Source organism: Phacochoerus africanus, chromosome 1, assembly GCF_016906955.1.
Source record: "Phacochoerus africanus isolate WHEZ1 chromosome 1, ROS_Pafr_v1, whole genome shotgun sequence".
Taxonomy (NCBI): Eukaryota; Metazoa; Chordata; class Mammalia; order Artiodactyla; family Suidae; genus Phacochoerus; species Phacochoerus africanus.
Window position 1 is genome coordinate 155,414,762 of NC_062544.1, and position 18,183 is coordinate 155,432,944.

General features: G+C 48.5%; 1 protein-coding gene across 1 annotated transcript in view; it reads right to left on the minus strand.

Moving 5' to 3' along the window:
• SLCO2A1 (solute carrier organic anion transporter family member 2A1) overlaps positions 1-18,183 on the minus strand; it is an 81,998-nt gene that overhangs the window by 39,357 nt on the left and 24,458 nt on the right. Inside the window, exon 2 of the mRNA XM_047782840.1 lies at positions 4,071-4,208. Coding sequence (XP_047638796.1) covers positions 4,071-4,208 — 138 coding nt within the window. The remainder of the gene's footprint in view (positions 1-4,070; positions 4,209-18,183) is intronic.

An 18,183-nucleotide genomic window follows, 5' to 3' on the forward strand; every position in this document is an offset into this window, starting at 1 on the left:
TTTTTAGGGCTGTACCTGTGGCATATGGAGGTTCCCAGGCTAGTAGCTGAATTGGAGCTGCAGCTGCTGGCCTATGCCACAGCTTGCAACAACACTGGATCCTTCACCCACTGAGCAAGGCCAGGGATCGAATTTGCCTCTTCATGGGTATTAGTTGGGCTCGTAACCCACTGAGCCACACTGGGAACTCCCCAATTTTTTGAATTAAAGTATAGTTAATTTACAATGTCATGTGAGTTTCAGGTGTACAGCACAAAGTGCTCTTTTTTTTTTTTTTTTTGCCATTTCTTGGGCCACTCCTGCAGCATACAGAAGGTCCCAGGCTAGGGGTCCAATTGGAGCTGTAGCTGCCGGCCTACACCAGAGCCACAGCAACACGGGATCTGAGCCGAGTCTGTGACCTACACCACAGCTCAAGGCAACGCCGGATCCCTAACCCACTGAGCAAGGCCAGGGATCGAACCCACAACCTCATGGTTCCTAGTCGGATTCGTTAATAATTGAGCCACGATGGGAACTCCACAAAGTGCTCAGTCTTAACCACACTGGTCTACTGCCCCTTGGAGAAGTGGGTTTCTCTCCCAGCAGGTCTGTTCCTAATCTGCCCCGGCCCTCGCTGGCCCTGCTTCCACTTCTGTCAAGGAAGGATGAAGACTGAAGTACCCATAAGTCCCTTCCTGGCTGGAAACACCAGTAACTCCATGTTCCTGGTGCTCCCTGGAAGGAGTGCTCTCTGAGTCCCACCCAGAACCAAAGAAGGGAACCGAAGACCCCAGCTTGGGAAGCAGGATCTTAAATGGTAGAATGGGTGCTGACACAACTTCAGACCATGACTCCGTCCAAAGAGATGGTCCTCTGCCCCAGAGGTAAGTTCACCTGGACCAGAAGAGCCCTGGAGGTTAGCGTTCAGAGGCCCCGCCCCACCCATACTACAGTTTCCTTCTGCCCAAAAAAGCTAGTGCCCTCATCTCAGGAAATAGGGACCAGGGTCTTGTTTCGTGACTCTTGTCAAGATGTCAATGACTCCTCATTGCCAAATCCACTGACCGATTCTCAGTTCTCTTCTCGCTTGATCTCTCGGCACCATTGGATTCAGTTGATCATTTCCCTCTTCCTGAAACACTCCTTTCACAGAGTTTCCACGATAGTACCTTCTCCTAGCTTCCTGCCCCTGCTCCTTCTCAGTCCCCTTGGCTGGGTCCTCCTCATCTCCCTGATCTCTTAAGTCTCAGAGCTCAGGCCTCACTCCTCCGCTCTTGTCCTGATGAGCTAGGCCAATCCATGGCTTTCCTAGCTCTGTATGTGCTTCTAATTCCCACAGATCTCTCATTCCTCATTTTCCACCCCCAAACCTGATGTCCCCTCCCCAATCCTCCTCATCTTAGTAAATGGCACTCCTCTTACCAGGGGCTCAAGCAAAATATCTGAGCATCTTCCTCAGCTCCTCTTTCACACCCACACCCAGCCATCAGCAAATCTCATTGGCTGGCCCTTTGACAGCCCCCCAGAAGCCTCCATCACCACCTCCATCACCACCCCTGGTCTGAATTTCTGCAGTAGCCTTCTCTCTGTCTCCACTCTTGCCTCAGTGCTATCTATCTCCAGCCACAGTGGTCCTGCTGAAATGTCAGAACTTATCCCCTCTGCTCAAACCCGATATAGTAAAAATTCAAAGTCTGTCCCAGAGCCTCGGGACCCCTGTGGAGCCTGTCTGCCGTCCCTGCTACCGCTCTGATCTGCTCTCCTGCCGTCCCCACCCCCTCTCTCCCCTCTAGCCACTCAGCCTCCAGCTGTTCTTTGAACACAGCCCAGGGCCTTTGTACTTGCTGCTCCGTCTTACATGTCTGCGGGCTCCCTTCTCATCTAGCCTACTTTAGATCTCTGCTCAGATCAAACCTTCTCATTTGAAAAAGAAGGGGGCTGGGCTGGGTGAAATGGACAAAAGGGGTCAAAAGTACAAACTTTCGGTTATAAAGGAAATAGCTCCTGGGGATGTGTTGTACAGCATGGCAACTATAGTTAATAATGCTGTACTGCACATTTGAAAGTTGCTAAGAGAGGAGATCTTAAAAGTTCTCATCACAAGAAAAAAAATTGAACTATAGAGGTACTGGGTGTTGACTTGTTGTGGTGATCATTTTGCAACATATACATATCTTGAACTATTATGTTACACACCCATACAACTAATATAATGTCAAATGTCAATGATAGCTTAATAAAAAGGGAGTTATTTAAACATCATTCTATTTATAATAACTAACAATAAATTATATTTAAATTAGGCATATATTTAAATATCATTTAAATAAAGAGTTATTTAAAATATAACTACCAGGTCCCTCTATGACTTTATTTTTCTTCATAGTACTTACTATAATCTGACCATGTTTTATTTATTTCTATAAATCAATGTCATGTTTATCATTAGAATGATACATGAGAAGAATGTATCTGTCTACTCATTCCGATCTCCTCACACCTACAATGGCATCTGACACATAGGTGACCCAACATTAAATATTTGTTGAATAAAGGGATGAACGAAGGAGCAAATGGCAGGCTTTTTCAAGAAGAGGACACAGCTGCCCAAGAGACCCCTCTTGTGTGGCCAGGAGTAAGAATGGTCTATGACACACAGAGAAAGGGGATGTGAAGGTGTGTGAGGTGGCAGCTTGTCTGATTGGGAAGGTGCTCCAGCTCCTGGTCAGCCGTGGTTCTAGGACACCCCGGAACCATACCTCAAAACAAAGCTTTATTCTCATGCTTCTTGGATCTGATTCCCTTTTTGTTTCCCCATTCGTTTTGCGTGAAATGATTGCAAAAAAAAAAAAAAAATGTCAGCTAAGCTAACTGGGGCTGGCTTTACAGGGTCTGGGGGAGGGATTGGGGGACTCAGGGAGGAAGGTCCAGGGAGAACCCAGCCCCACCTACCTCGCAGCATTCCCCCAGGCCAGCTGGGGCCTGGGCTGGCTTCTTGCAGGGAAGCTGTGCCTCCACAGCTGTTATGGCTTATATTGGCTTAAGGCCTTGCTTCCCTAACTTTTCTTCAGCAGTGGAGTTAGTTTGAAAAAAAACAGTCTAATATTAAAAAAAAAAAAAAAGAAGAAGCAGCTATTCTAACCAAGGAAAGAAGGGCCTCTGCAGCCCAGCCCAGGCCTCAGCCTCTCAGTGCTGAGTGGCCCCTAAAACAGCTCTGTGGCCTTCTTGTTAGAGCATCTGAAAGTTATTACACAGACCATTTGTAATACATCCCCGCCTATCAATGTCACAAACCAAAAGGGCCCAGGGGAAACTGAGGGCGGCCAAATAGTGGCTGACTTCATCTGCTCAGCCCTGGCCACGGCTGGTGGGCAAAGAAAGCCGCTGCTTCACGGGGCAGGTGCCTGATGTCTTCCCTGAAGCTAAGCCCCTCCTCCTGCTGCTGGCCTGTGACACCCAGCCCTCATCTCCTCTTCATCTCACCCACTGGACCCCATGAGGCGTGGAGACTGGTCTGCAGCCTGAAGGCCCTGCCCCCTGGAAGCTGGCTGCACGCCCCACGTGTCCAGATGGGCTCACCTCCCCCTCTACCAAGCCAGTCCCTTACTGCTACCTCAAAAGCTGAGAGCCTTGAGCTTGACCTTGAAGCCCCCTCTGAGTGGCTGCCAACCTGGGCCACTTCCCCAACTGCATGACTAGGGCTTGTCTCCCCTTGAACTGAGGCTGGATGAGAGGCCACAGAAACTTGTGGGTGGTCACAGAACTCAATTAGAGGCATAGAGTTGGGGGGCAGCTGCCCTATACACCTGGAGCAAGCCACTGCCCTTGCTGAGCCCTGGTGCCCTCAACTGGCAGGGAGAGAGCAGAGCACCTGCTCTCTGTGCTGGATGAGCAGGTCAGGTGCCTCCAGAGGCTCTCAACTCAGTGCCTGGTGCAGGGCAGACTCAGGGAAATGCACGCAGCTGTCACCATCCCCCATGGGTCCACCCTCCCCCATTCGCTCCTCTGCTCCTCCCAGAGGCCCCTCCCGGACCCCATGATTAGAGTGGTGCACAAGTGGGGTCTGATGGCCTAGACATCCCGCTTACCTCATTCAAGCTGGAAATGAGGCCCGAGGAAGAACTGGAGAGGCCAAAGCGCTTCTCGATGGTGGTGAGGCTGCTCTTGAAGTAGGCGCTGTACAGGAGCTGGCAGAGCTGCAGGAGGCCATGGCAGAGCACGAACACCTGGGGAGCAGACCCAGCTGTGAGGGTCCTGGACTGGGAGCCCTGGCCGCCCACCTCAACCCTCCACTCTGAGGCCTCAAGGCCCAGCACCCTGGCCTGTTCCCTCCCCTGTTAGTCAGGAGTACTGTCTCCATCAGGTGGACCTCAGGTGAAATGCCATCATCCTCAGACCAGTTTCACCCATGGCATCAGTCAACGCATGTGAGCCATTCTCTTCATTCCTTCTGTTCTTGTCACATTATCATCAATGGTCTGGGAAAACCAGAGGGGTGGAGAAGCATCCCTGGGGGAAAGGCCTGATTGATCTGCCGTGGCCCAGGGCCTGCAGCACCTAGAATTGCTCTCTGACAGCTCTGCCCTCCCTCCTGTATCCTCCGAGGGCTGAAGACCACTCTCTAGCCCGTTCACATCACTCCCAGGGGCACAAACAAGTGGCGGTGGGGGGGGGGGGAGGTCAGCCGGGTCCACTCCTTTGGATCCATTCCCCACTCCTCTCTCCCTCCCAGTGAGGCTCCAGGATGGGCTCTCAAACTAGCTGGTTTCCATGAACATTCCAAAGCCTGTTGCCACCTCTTACGGGGGTATTTGCGATGGTGCTGGTTCCTCCCCAGGATGATGGTAAGTGCCTTGTCCCGTGGGTAGGAGTAAGTGTGACAAGTAAATGTGCTTTCTGTGGTTGACAGGGATAGATACACAGCAAGGAGGGTGGAGAGGGTTGTGGCATCTGGGCTCTCGGCTGTTGGCTCAGAGCCCAGAGCCCTAAATCCCGAGCCCCCTGGAGGTGCCCCTTCTGGAGACTACACTCTTCCTCCAGGGAAGGGTGGGGTGCCATTATGTTTCATAGTCTGCCAAGGCTCTTCCCTTAATTGAAGGGCTGGCACCTCAGGGGAGCAACTGGGGCTCCACCTCCATTTCCGTTTCCTCATAAAGCCAAGCCAACCCCTCCACGGGGCCCCGCTCCTGGCTGTGGGATGGGAACTGACATCCCCTCTCTACCTGCCAAGGCAAGCCTTTGTGAGGCCCGGGAGCAGCCTGTGCTACCCGCCCCTGCATCTAAATCCAAAGAGGTCATCACTAAACCAAGCACCTCTCCAAACTGTCTCCCCCAAGCCCGCGGGGCCAAGGAAGCCTGTCCACCTGGAGGCAGGGGCAGCCCTCCAGCCTTGGCTGCCTAGGGAGGCTCATTTCACATTGGAATTCTTAATCATTTGTATAAAGGTACTTTTATTTTTTTGGCTGTGCCCATGGCATGTGGAGGTTCTCAGGCCAGGGATCAAACCCACATCACAGCAGTAACCCAAGCCGCTGCAGTGACGACGCTGGATCCTCCAACCCTCTGCAGCACAAGAGAACTCCATGTGCTAAAAGTGCTTTTGAACATGATCTAGTCTGTCTTATGAATGGGGAAACTGAAAGCCAGAGAGGGAGAGGGGGGAATCCTAGTGCCCAACAGTTGGGGAAACCAGGGGCCCAAGAGGGTGACAATGGGCTATGGTAGATCTGTGGTATGAGAGGCAAACCCAGAACTGGTCCCCTCCAGCATCTCAAGAGCCTGGCCCCAAGTCCATGCTGCCTGCTACACCCAGGACAGAGGCAATTTCACCTCGGATGCCTTGCCAGATCCTCTTCTTCTGACCATTCCCTAAAAGCTAATGCCCCCGAAACGCTGTCTGGAATCCCCTTCTCTGAACAAGGCACCCTTTCTGCACACATTTATTGGAAATCCCATTTGTGGTGCCCGCATCTCAGACGCTTATCCAGAACTTCCCCCAGAGCTTTGATGCTCAAGTCCCTCCCACTGCATGCGGGACGTGTCTACCTGGACCTTCTCAGACTGCTCAAACTTGGGTTTCATGTCCTCCCCCACAAACCTCTACTGTTTTTCCTTCATTCCCCCTCACTGCACTCAGTTCCCTAAGCCAGAAACCCAGAATCTTCCTGGATGCCTGTTTCTTATCACTGGCATGTGGCACCACTGCTAAGCCCTGTGATTTTTGTCTTGGTGCCTCTCGCATTTGACCTGCCCAGGTTATGCCTTGTCTCAGGCCCTTTCCTCTCTCCCCCAGATTCTTTGGAAGAGCCTCTCAAAGATCTCCTGTCTTCCCCCTTCAAACCTTCCATCTCAGCCCTCCAGAAAGAGCCTTCTCAAACACAAGTGTGATCAAGTTTCACCCAAATGAACCCCTCTCCCTGGCTCCCCATTTCCTGCAAGATAAAAGCCAGTGCCCTTGGTATGGTACCCAAGATGCTACAGGTCCTAGACCCTGCCCACCTCTTTGGCCCCATACCCTGCCATGGTGGATCATACTTCACAAAGATGCTACCCCAACATCTCCTGTCCCACATACACCTCTTACAATGTGACGGTGACATTCATTCATCAAGGAGTGGGGTCTGTGTTCCCTCCCCTTCAATTGGACAAATCTTAATGACTTGCTTCTAATGAAGAGAAGGAAGCAGAAGTAATGCTCTGTGATCTCTGAGGCCTGACAGTCAATAAATCCCCATGGCTCTTTCTCTTCAGGGGCTCTTAGAACCCAGACATCACCTTGTAAGGAAAGCCCTGTCTTCCCTATTCATGGGGAGGCTACATGGTGGTGTTAACAGCTGACAACTCCAGTTGCACGTTTTGCTGGCAATCAGCATCAACTGTCAGACATGTTCCTGGGAGAACCTTCAGAAGATTCCAGCTTCAGCCCTCATTGCTAAATGGAGCAGAATTGAGCTATCCATCGACACTTCTATAGATGACAGACTTGTGAGCAAACTAAATGTTGCCATTGTTTTAGCACTAAGTTTAGGGCTGCTTCCTCATCCAGCACTGGAGCAGGAACACCTTGCCCTTCAAACTTCATCAAGGTCACCCTACCCCACAGTACACATTCACTGTCTGTGTCTTTGCTCAGAATCATCTTCCCCATCTTTGACTCGATATCCTTCAGTGGCCTCCTTGCCCAGCACAGGGCTCAGGTCTGTGTCTAGTTCAAGGCAGAGCTTCTAAAAATCCCAGCTTCCCATGCTGACTTCTACACAGAGGCAGCTTGATGGCTTGGCACATGGCTGGCCGGCTGACATTTAGGGCAGCAGCCAGCAGAGGAGTGAGGGCTCTCAGAACAGCTTGCGGGAGAGATAGGAAGGGCTGGACCAAAGTCCAGGGCAGTGGGGAGGCGGGGAAGGACCCGGTCAGAGGCTCCGGCAGAGTGTGAGTTGACAAAGCTATCTCTGATTTGAGATGGAAGGGAAGGGGCAGAATTTCCAGCCTGAGGGCCAGGAAGGGGGCAAGGCCATGTGTGGAGATGGGGGCCCAGGAGGAGTGGCGATGGAGAGGGAGGATGATTCAGGTCTGGAACACCCGAGTTTCTGAGCACAGAGCTCAGGAAAGACCAGTCTCCCTCTAACCAAATTAATAATAAATTAAGGGGAGTGACTCATCTCTACCAAATTCCCAACCAGTCTCATAAGAGGAAGGTGAGGATAGTGGGAGAAAAAAAGCCCTCAGATCTTTTCCTGAAAGATATGCCTTTGCTCTTGCCAGTAAATACAAAACTCCCTTCAGATAAGTGGAAGACTCCGCCTAGAGCCAGCTGGCGCCTTTGCTCATCCCACACCCCCCACAGAGCCAACTGCACCACCAGCTCTTGACCACAGCAGCCCTGTCGGGTCGGGGTACCTTATGGATGCCCCCAGAGAAGTGCTGGTGTGTATCTGGGCTGCTAGGTACCAGTGGATCCAGCACATGAAGAGGAATGAGATCCGTGGCTGAAGGGGAGGGAAAGGTGGGCAGAAGGTGCCAGGAGAAGAGAAAGAAGCGGATGGATGTTCCAGTAGAGCTCTGTGGCCAGGGCCACTCAGAGTGACAGCCATCTGGTCCCACCTACTGAGCTTATGTGGACAGGACCCAGGCTGCTCGATCTTACCAAGAACCCACTCCACGGCCAGCATGACGTGGAGCAGCAAACACTGGACACACACAGGACAAATAGAAATTCAACCCTTGTGAGAACATGGGGCTTCTGAGCATAAGTGGATGAAATAGAGGGAGAAGGCTGCAGCCCACCTTCTACCACCAGAGTGTTATGGGATTTGATGGTTTGGGTTTGGGAGTCGAAGAAGCCAAGGTTCACATCCTGACTCTATAAGAAATGGTATGACCTTCAGCTACGTATTTGACCCTTGGACAGCAGTTTCCCCACTAGTAAACCAAAGCTGCGATAATACCTGATCCTGCTGCCTTGTGAGGCTTGCACGAGAGAGACTGTGTTTAAAGACCTGGCACCCTGCCTGGCCCACAATGAGTGCTCCACATTCTGGAGGGATATTTAATAAGCCTAGGCTTCCTCCACTCCCTCCACTCACCCAAGTAATTGAACCTCTCTGTTGCTTTCAAGTCTCCTGTGGCATGAAAACTCTAGGACAGAATTTCCCACAGTGTGTTACGCAGAACACCACTTGCTTGAGGTGCTCCAAGTTGAAAGGATTCCCAGAAGAAAAAAGTTTGGAAATCTTTGCATGCTACAAGCCTCCCTTGTGACTATTTACAATTCACATTAGCATATTAAAGTCTCTAAGAAAACCTTCAGTAAAGATGGCTTAACTTTGTTTTACCCAACTTTATCCAAAGCTGCTTTAGCCATGGAACCAACCCCATCTTCCCCTACACACACACACACACACAGACACACACACACACTGACAGACATTAGCATTCTACAGAATACACTTTAGGGAAAGATTCCATGTCCCCTTTTCCCCCTGCTTAGCTCTGCTTAGCTTTATTGTAATTTGCAGACACTGCATTTTTTAACAAACTCAAGGTCTGTGCCAAATCTGCATCAAACAAGTCTATCAGGAGTTCCCACTGTAGCACAGTGGAAACGAACCCTACTAGTATCCATGCGATTGTGGATTCAATCTCTGGCCCTGCTCAGTGGGTTGAGAATCCGACGCTGCCATGAGCTGTGGTGTAGGTCGCAGGCGCAGCTCAGATCTGGCATTGCTGTGGCTGTGGTGTAGGCCGTGCAGCTGTAACTCCAATTCAACCCCCAGCCTGGGAACCTCCATATGCTGTGGGTATGGCTCTAAAAAGCAAAAAACAAAACAAAACAAGTCTATCAGCACCATTTTTCCCACCAGCATTTGCTCACTTTGTGTCTCTGTATCATGTTTTGGTAATTCTTAGTCTTTCAAACTTTTTTGTTATTACTATATTTGTTATCGTGACCTGTGATCAGTCATTTTTTGTTTGTTTGTTTGTTTGTTTGTTTGTTTGGGGTTTTTCTGCCCGCAACCACGGCATGTGGAAGTTCCCAGGCCAGGGACTGAACCTTTGCCACAGCAGTGACAAGGCTGGATTCTTAACTTGCTGAGCCACCAGGGAATTCTTCCATGTCTCTTTTAAAAGCAGTTTATGGTAGAATTCAAGTCTTGAGATTTCTTCACAGAAGGAAAAGGAAATAAAGATATATTACATGGGCATGTTATCTTTTTAAAAATAGCATGAGCGTTTTCTATTTCCTCACTTTTTTCCTTTTTCCTAGCACTTATTATTTCCTAAAATTACAATCATGTAATCGAGTCCTCACCTATGGACATCTATCCCCACCAGAATGCAGATTTCACAGAGGAAAGACGACGTGTGGTTTCTAAGATGCCACATCCCCGTGGTATGGAACAATGCTTGGTCCTTAATTGGGGCTCAATCATTGCCAAGTGAATGAATATGTCTTTTAATAGTCTAACTGATGAACCCTTGTCCAAAATATATATCCATCAGAGTGGCCGTTTGGGACGCTGCAGATTTGTTCCAATGATCAGTTCTCAATCATTGTAAATTCCCCCTTCAGCATTGCCTTGAATAAGTCCATAAGCCACGAAATTTACAAGACACAAAATATCATTGGTCAGCTTAGTTGCCCCACTTCTTTACTTGGCTTGGCTTTAAATTATTTTTGGATATTTCTAAACCAAACTAAAAAGTTACAGATTTGCATTGATGTATCGAGAGGCTTTCTGGAGTGGGAGAAATGTTTTATATTTTGACTGTGGTGGTATTTACACAGGTGTATGTATGTCTTTGTCAAAACCCATCCATCATTTAAAACCAGTGCACTGTCTTACATGTAAACCATACTTCAATAAAGTTGATTTAAGGAAAATTTAATTTTAAAAAGATTTGCAACCAGCAGGGCACTCAAAATAATGTTCTGGAGGCTTTGAAGGGAATTCCACAGATAGTTTTAAAAGATACCAGGAGCCCTGGCAATATCATTGGAATAGACGTGTTTATTTAAGGAGCTCACTTTGAAACTTCAAAACCAATGTAAATATCTAAGTGTGTGGGTGTGTGCGCACATGTGTTCAAACTATACATGACTCTAGGCACATCTTGCAGAAGGAAGCTCAAAGGGAAAACTAACGCTGGAGGAACAACATTCTTGCAGGGTGTGGTGGGAAGGAAACTCTAAAGCTTCTAACTCTTCATGTTCACAGCTCTATTCTTTTTCCAATCTTAACAAACATGAAGAGGAAGTTTGGAGAGGAGGGAAGCAGGGAAATTGGAGTGGTCATGAAGATCTTTCTTCTGATAAAGAGGACTCTTTTTACCACCTTTGCCAAAGAGCTGAGACAGGCTGAAAAGATGCTGAGATGTCAAGTGAAGGTCCAGTGTGGGGCCCCATGCCCCAGCCAAGCCTCAGAGCTGTAAGAAAATAAGTAAGTTATCAGACCATAAAGGGTAAACCATTAGGAGAAGGAATGAAACCCTCACAGCTCAGGATGAATGAGAAGAGGTTAAAGTCTAGCCTAGCCATGGTTTCCTCTGCTCCGTTCATGACCCTCTTTCCCAAAGTAAACATTAGAACTATGATCTGAGGCACCTAATTAGAGCTATAGGAACACAGGGCAGAAGTTCTGAAGTGTGATTCCCACGGGGCTATTACCTGCTTAACCACTGATTCAGCTGTCAGGTGACTCTGATTTTGTCCACATGCATCCTATGGAAGGCAAAATTCTAGAAAATTCACCTGGTGCCTAAGGTCCCCTAGGATGGGATGTCTCAGAGATAGTTTAAGACACTGAGGGATGGGATCCTGCTATGTAGCACAGGGAACTATATCTAGTCACTTGTGATGGAGCATGATGGAAGATAATGTGAGAAAAAGAACATTTATGTATGCGTGACTGGGTCACTTTGCTGAAATTGACAGAACATTGTAAATCAATTATAATAATAAAAAAAAAAAGATGCTGAGGGAGCCCAGGAGTGGGAAGAGAGGCATCAGGAGCAGGAGATGGGGCTGGATTGGAATACAGGCGGTTACCTCCCAGTTTAGAATAATGCTTCGATCCATAAACGACAGCTGTCAGCAGTCTAAATGGAACTATTCTTCAGAAGGAAGGAAAAGGAAGGAGGGAGAGAAGGAAGAAGGAGAAGAAAGACAAAAGAAGAGCTCAGTGGAGCCTGATCCTCAGCCTCTGCAGCAGTCCGGGGAGAGCTCAGAGGAGGGATGAGGGCCACTCTCAGTTCTCCTGAGGGAGAGGAGACCCCGAGGTGCTGCGTGCTTTAGCTCCTCCAACCTCTGCGGGTCAAAATCTGGCCCCAGAGTCCATGTGATTCCTCCCTGCTCTGGGCTGGAGCAGACTGCAGCCCAGACAGGCAGGAATAGCCTGGGGCTTGCACATCCCCAGAGCTTCCCAGCCACGCCAATACCCCAGCTGGGTTTGAGCCATACTGGCATTCAGAAGCTCCTTTTCATGGTCAACTGGAATCCCTCCTACAGAATCATATATCCACTTCCATTTATTTTCAAGTCTTTATTTCTTTTTCTTTATTTTGAATCAATGTACCACATGCACGGGTTTTAAAAACATCAAGTAACACAGAAGGGCTCTGAACGACAAGGCCAGCCCTGCACCCAGCTGGAGCCCTCGGCCAGTTCTGCAGTTCAGGGACGACCACTGTCCCTGCTGATTACATCCACACATCACAAAATAATATGCTTGTTCTGCCACTTCCTGATTACTTCAGACCGCATGCTGTGACAGGAGAGGATTTAGCCCACTTATTCCTACATCTCCCACCCTGCTCCCTATTCCTCCCAACTTTTGTTTCTTAAATTGTTTAAAAAAAAAAAAAATTTCTTTTTTTCTCCCAATGGATTGTTTTTTTTATTTTACTTTTTTCTTTTCCTTATTTGGCCACCCCATGGCATACGGCATTCCCAGGCCAGGGATCAGATCCAAGCTGCAGTTGCAACCTATGCCATAGCCTCTGCTGGGCCAAGTATGGAACCTACGCCCCGGTGCTCTAGAGACCCTGCCGGTCCTTTGGCACCACAGTGGGAACTCCCTTCCCAGCTTTTAATAGTTCTATCAGTATTTGTATCTTGAGTGGGTTGCTTCACTTTGTGGCAAGCAAGCTGGGAGCCAGGAGAGGGGCTTCACCCCTGGGCGAGCACACAGCTGCACAAACTGATGGTCTCCAGGTTCCCCAGGGGAAAGGGTTGCATCGACCCCTCAGGTTCAGCTCCACTTGTCACTTCTGCCTTTGCCATACCTGGCCACTCTGAATCTGCTGCTCTCCAGGGCTGTGCCAAGTCCCAAGTCCAAGGCCTCCCCCACTGACAGCCCTATGTCTGCCCTTAACAGTTCCCCCTCTTCTACTCTATTTCACCCATCAACATTCCCAAATGTTTGCCATCTTGCTGAAATTATTGGAATGTTTCATCCACTCGTGATCTCTCTTCCTTTCTTTTTTCTGTTGTTGGTTTTCACCATTTTTGAATTCATTGCTCTCATCATGAAATGTTGGGAATGAAGGAAGATAAAGATGTCTGCCATCTTGAATTATTAACCTAGCCTACCTCCTGATGCTAAGTCTAGCAAACAAACTAATACTTCTCAATTGGGGTGCGGGGAGGAGTATGTACTTGTCAGTGGGTTAAGTAGTCAAACCAAAAAGTGTACCCAGACCCTTACCCACAAACCTCCCTCTCCCACCCCTCAGTTCACTCATGCATCCTTTTTTTTTTTTTTTTCTTTTTAGGGCCACACCTGAGGCATATGGAAGATCCCAGGCTAGGGGTCAAATCAGAGTTGCAGCTGACAGCCTGCACCACAGCCAAAGCAATGCTAGATATGAACTGCATCTGAAACTTATGCCACAGCTTGTGGCAACACCAGATCCTTAACCCACTGAGTGGGGCCAGGGATCAAACCACCATCCTCATGGATACTTGTCAGGTTCTTAACCTGGTGAGCCACAATGGGAACTCCACTCCTGCATCCTGACACTCATTTATTTTTATTTTTATTTTTATTTTTTATTTTTTGTCTTTCTGTCTTTTTTTAGGGCCGCACCTACAACATACGAAGGTTCCTAAGCTAGGGGTGCAATTGGAGCTGTAGCAGCCGGCCTACACCACAGCCACAGCAACGCAGGTTCCGAGCCATGTCTGCGACCTACACCACAGCTCATGGCAATGCTGGATCCTTAACCCACTGAGTGAGGCCGGGGATCGAACCTGCGTCCTCACGGATGCCAGTCAGGTTTGTTAACCGCTGAGCCACAACGGGAACTCTTCCAAAGTAGTTGGTGTGTCTCCAACAGAAGGCACATGATTGGAGGGCAGTGCTGGCTCTGGCATCTACCCATCTCTGCTATTTTTTTTTTTAGTTTTTTTGTCTTTTTAGGGCTGTACCCGCAGCATATGAAGGTTCCCAGGCTAGGGGTTGAATCAGAGCTACAGCTACAGGCCTACACCACAGTCACAGCAACGCCAGATCCTTAACCCACTGAATGAGGCCAGGGATTGAACCTGCATCCTCATGGATACTAGTCAGGTTTGTTAACCACTGAGCCACGATGGAAACTCCCATCTCCACTATTTAAGAAATATTTAATTTCTATTTTTTCAGTGTCTCTCCTCTTATAGCCCATTCTTAGTCCTGGTTAAAAAAGTTCAGGTAAGACCTGGGAGGTGGGGCTCAGGTCTCAAAAGGCCCTCATGCAATGGGGGCAAAGAAGGAAACTCAGAAAGGGTGACCCCCAGCTGTTTCCCAATGCCCTCAGAGGCACAGCCCCTGAAAGGGGAGGAGAGTCTGTGGGTTGGCTCCTCTGGGGTCCCTCAGGGCTAGAAGGGAGAGGGGATCCTTCCCCCTGTCCTGTCAAAAGAAGAAGGAAGCAAAGCAAAGGCATGTTCTGCAGGGAAGGCCTCCTTCAACCAGTCGGCCCGCTTATCCCTCCCACACCTTCAGCAGGATGTGATCTTGGACCCAAACCATGGCCTGGTGGCCCCAAAGGGCCTTGTCTTTCAAGAGGTGATTCAGAAAATCAAGGATGTTGCCATTCAGGAAGAATGCTTGTACAAGATAAAGTTCAGAGATTCAAAATAGCCAGCCTTGGGTCTAAGTTAGTGGTAGTCACAGTCACAGGAAGAGAAGGTATCTTTAGGGTTAATTGGTATTAGTATGAATCAGAAAAAGGCTTTGGTAAGGCACAGTCCTTCTATGTGGGAAAAGAATTTGAAAGAGAATGGATATGTGTATAGGTATGACTGAATATGTATGAGTTTATTGTACAACAGAAATTATCACAACCTTGTCAATCAACTATACTTCAATAAAACTTAAAAAAAAAAAAAAAAAGACACAGCTCTGGGGTCCTGAAAGTATAAAAATTAGAACAATCTGAAAGGAAAAAACACAGATTTCCCTCACAGCTTCCTTGTTCCTAAAGAGGGAAGTGGCCAGGCTGGAGAGCTGGGCCTGGGGTCCTTCCTGGGGTGCAGGAGGCCAGCTGAACCAGACTCCTGACAGGGCCTCTGCCAAGTGTAATTCTTCCTTCCAGCGCCCCTGGCCGACATCTACTGTCTACACAGTGACCTTACTGTCTGGCAGGGTTCTCCTAGCACAAACAAGGAAGGTCATCTCCGAGGTCTTTGGGAGTTGCTCCAGGGAGAGCTGAAGCCTCAGTGGAGGCCAGGAGGTGATCAGAAACCACAACAGGCCCAGAGGCCCATAGCACGGAAGTGGACTCTTCTGGGGGTCACACTGCTGGGGCGGAGGGGGCAGTGGGGTGGCGGGGGGCACTGGCCAAAGTATCTCTGGGAGCCAGGTCTTTTGCTTTTCTTTTCTTTTTTTTTTGCTTCTTAGGTCCACACCCACAGCATGTGGAAGATGCCAGGCTAGGGGTGGAATCGGAGCCGCAGCTGCGGGCCTATACCACAGCCACAACAACTCGGGATCCAAGCCGCGTTTGCGACCTACACCACAGCTCACAGCAATGCTGGATCCCCAACCCACTAGCAAGGCCGGGGATCGAACCAGCCCTAGTGGATACTAGTTGGATTCATTTCCACTGCACCACAACAGGAACGCCCGGGGAGCCAGGTTTTAAAGGAATTAGGTTAGACCGTTTTTCAGTTTAGTCTACTCAGCTTGTATAAGATCTCACCTGAAGGCCTCCAGGTAAGGGATTATTGAATTGGACACTGGAAGTCCCAATCTGCCCAATTCAGTAGTTTTCGCTGTTATCCTGAGATAGAAGAGGCCTTTGATAAGACCAGACCTGAGGCCCTTGGATGTATAAAGATCAGAACTATCTGTAGAGAACCACGCGCATTTCCATAGCAGCATCCTTGCTGGAAGGGACGTGGGCACATAAAAGGGAGGCAGATGGGCTTTCTAGTCCTAATACCACTAATCCTCAAACACTCTGGGCTGTGGCTGTTGAGTTGTTTGTTTCTCGTGGTGCCTGTCTGAAGCTCAGCCCCCAGGGATGAGGAAGGCAGATGGACTGACCCCCTGGCCCTTGTGAGGGAAGATGAAAGAGCAAAGGGCGAGAGACCGCCCAAGGTGACCAGAACCTGCGGTTTGGGCTTTAGAAATCTTAGATTAAAAGGAAATTCTGGAAGAGATGAAACATGAGTGCATGAGACTAGATGAGTTTATCAGATTATCTAGAAGCATAATGCTCAAGGTTTCCCAGAAAAATAACAACTTTGAAACAAAACGATCATTGACATTTATGTAAAACTATGTGTCCAAATTCTTCTTCAGAAATTCCCAAAGACACTCCTTTTTTTTTTTTTTTTTAAAGTCAGAAAAACTTTCCTTCATGGAAAACATAGGCCATTTGCGTTTTTTGGAAGTTGGCACAAGAATTTGTTAGGTGAAATAAGGAGCCATTAAGGAAACTGCTTTGAATCCATTTGTGGCAAGAAAAGAATTTTAATATGGAAATGTCACCTACTTCATATTCTTCCTATTCTTTGTGCAACAGGATGAGATGTTAGTATTTTCCCTCACCTCCCTAAAGGCTTTGCCCATTAAGCCCTTCCCTTCCTGTCCTCAAGGGAGGGGAAGTTTCAAAGTGAGAGAGAGTAGGGTGTGGGGACGTGGTGTCAGAAGAGCCCAGGACCTTGGAAGCTCATGAGGAAGGAGGGACCCTGTTGCCCAGGAAGGCTGGCTGCCTTGTGGCCACAGGGAAGAACCACGGGGCTATTTTCCTCACATCATCTTGATTGTTTACTGATTAATTTCTGTCTTCTCCTTTGCGGTCCCTTGTATCTTCTGCATCCAGCTGACTACCTGGCACATAATATATGGTCAATAAATATGTGCTGCATATAATGTCATATGATCTCACTTATAGGTGGAATCTAAAATACAACACAAATGAACCTATCTACAAAATAGAAACAGGAGTTCCCATCGTGGCTCAGCGGTAATGAACTAGGATCCATAAGAAAGTGGGTTCAATCCCTGGCCTCCCTCACTGGGTTAAGAATCTCGCGTTGCCATGAGCTGTTGGTGTAGGTCGAAGGCACAGCTCGGATCCCCAGTTGCTGTGGCTGTGGTGTAGGCTGGTAGCTGTAGCTCCAATTCGACCCCCAGCCTGGGAACTTCCATATGCCTCAGGTCTGGCCCTAAAAAGTAAAAACAAACAAAAACCCCACAGAAACAGACTCACAAACACAGAGATTAGACTTGTGATGGCTAGTGCAGAAGGGGGAGGGATGGACTGGGAGTTTGGGGTTAGCAGATGTTTGCGTTATATGTTATATTATACATGGAAGGGATAAACAGCAAGGTCCTACTATATAGCACATGGAACTAGAGTCAATATCCTGAAATAAATCATAAGGGCAAAGAATATGAAAAAGGATGTATAGTTATGCATAACTGAATCATTTTGTTATATAGCAGACATTAACACCTTGTAAATCAACTATACTTCAATTTTTTTTAAAAAAAAATTAAGTATTAAGAGCACACACACGAAAAAATTTGCTGCATAAAGTGAATCCTCTGAGAGGCAAGAATGATTCCTCCGGTTTATGCCTGAGGAAACCGAGGTTCAGGGACGCTTACAAAATTGTCTCAGATCACACAGTTGGTAGCAACTGACGGACCGAGTCACGCCATCATTCTGCTCCACCCTGCTGCCCAATTTTCTGAGGTTGGGCAAAGAAGACATCACTTAAAATGTTTTCACCAAGACTGCCAGGTAGCTAAGTGCCAAAGCCAGCAGACTCTCCAACAACGGCTTTACCTAAGTCATGATGCATCTGACACTGTTTCCGCTCACCACCTGTGATGTCACTGCCGTCCCTAAGCTCTAACAGTTTCTCTAAGAGTTCCTCCTTGTGGGAGCCCTTTTCTGCCTCTCCAACCAGTGTGGGTAGTGTCTGGGTTCTCTCCTTGGCCCTTTTGCCCATCTCTCTCCACACACTTGCCCTGGGCATCCTACCCATCTACCCAAAAGGTCATTCTTGGCCAGAGCCTCCAGTCCGTAACTAGGGTGGAGACCTCCCTCTTCACCGCCCTGCTTTCCACACATTTCAACTTTGACTCCCAATGATCAATATCTGAAATTTAAGCCCAAACCAATTCCAGGTCTCTCCCCCAACCTCCACCCCGGTGCTTCAACCTCCAAACCAAGGCTCGAATCCACACCTTGTCTCCACTTCCACTA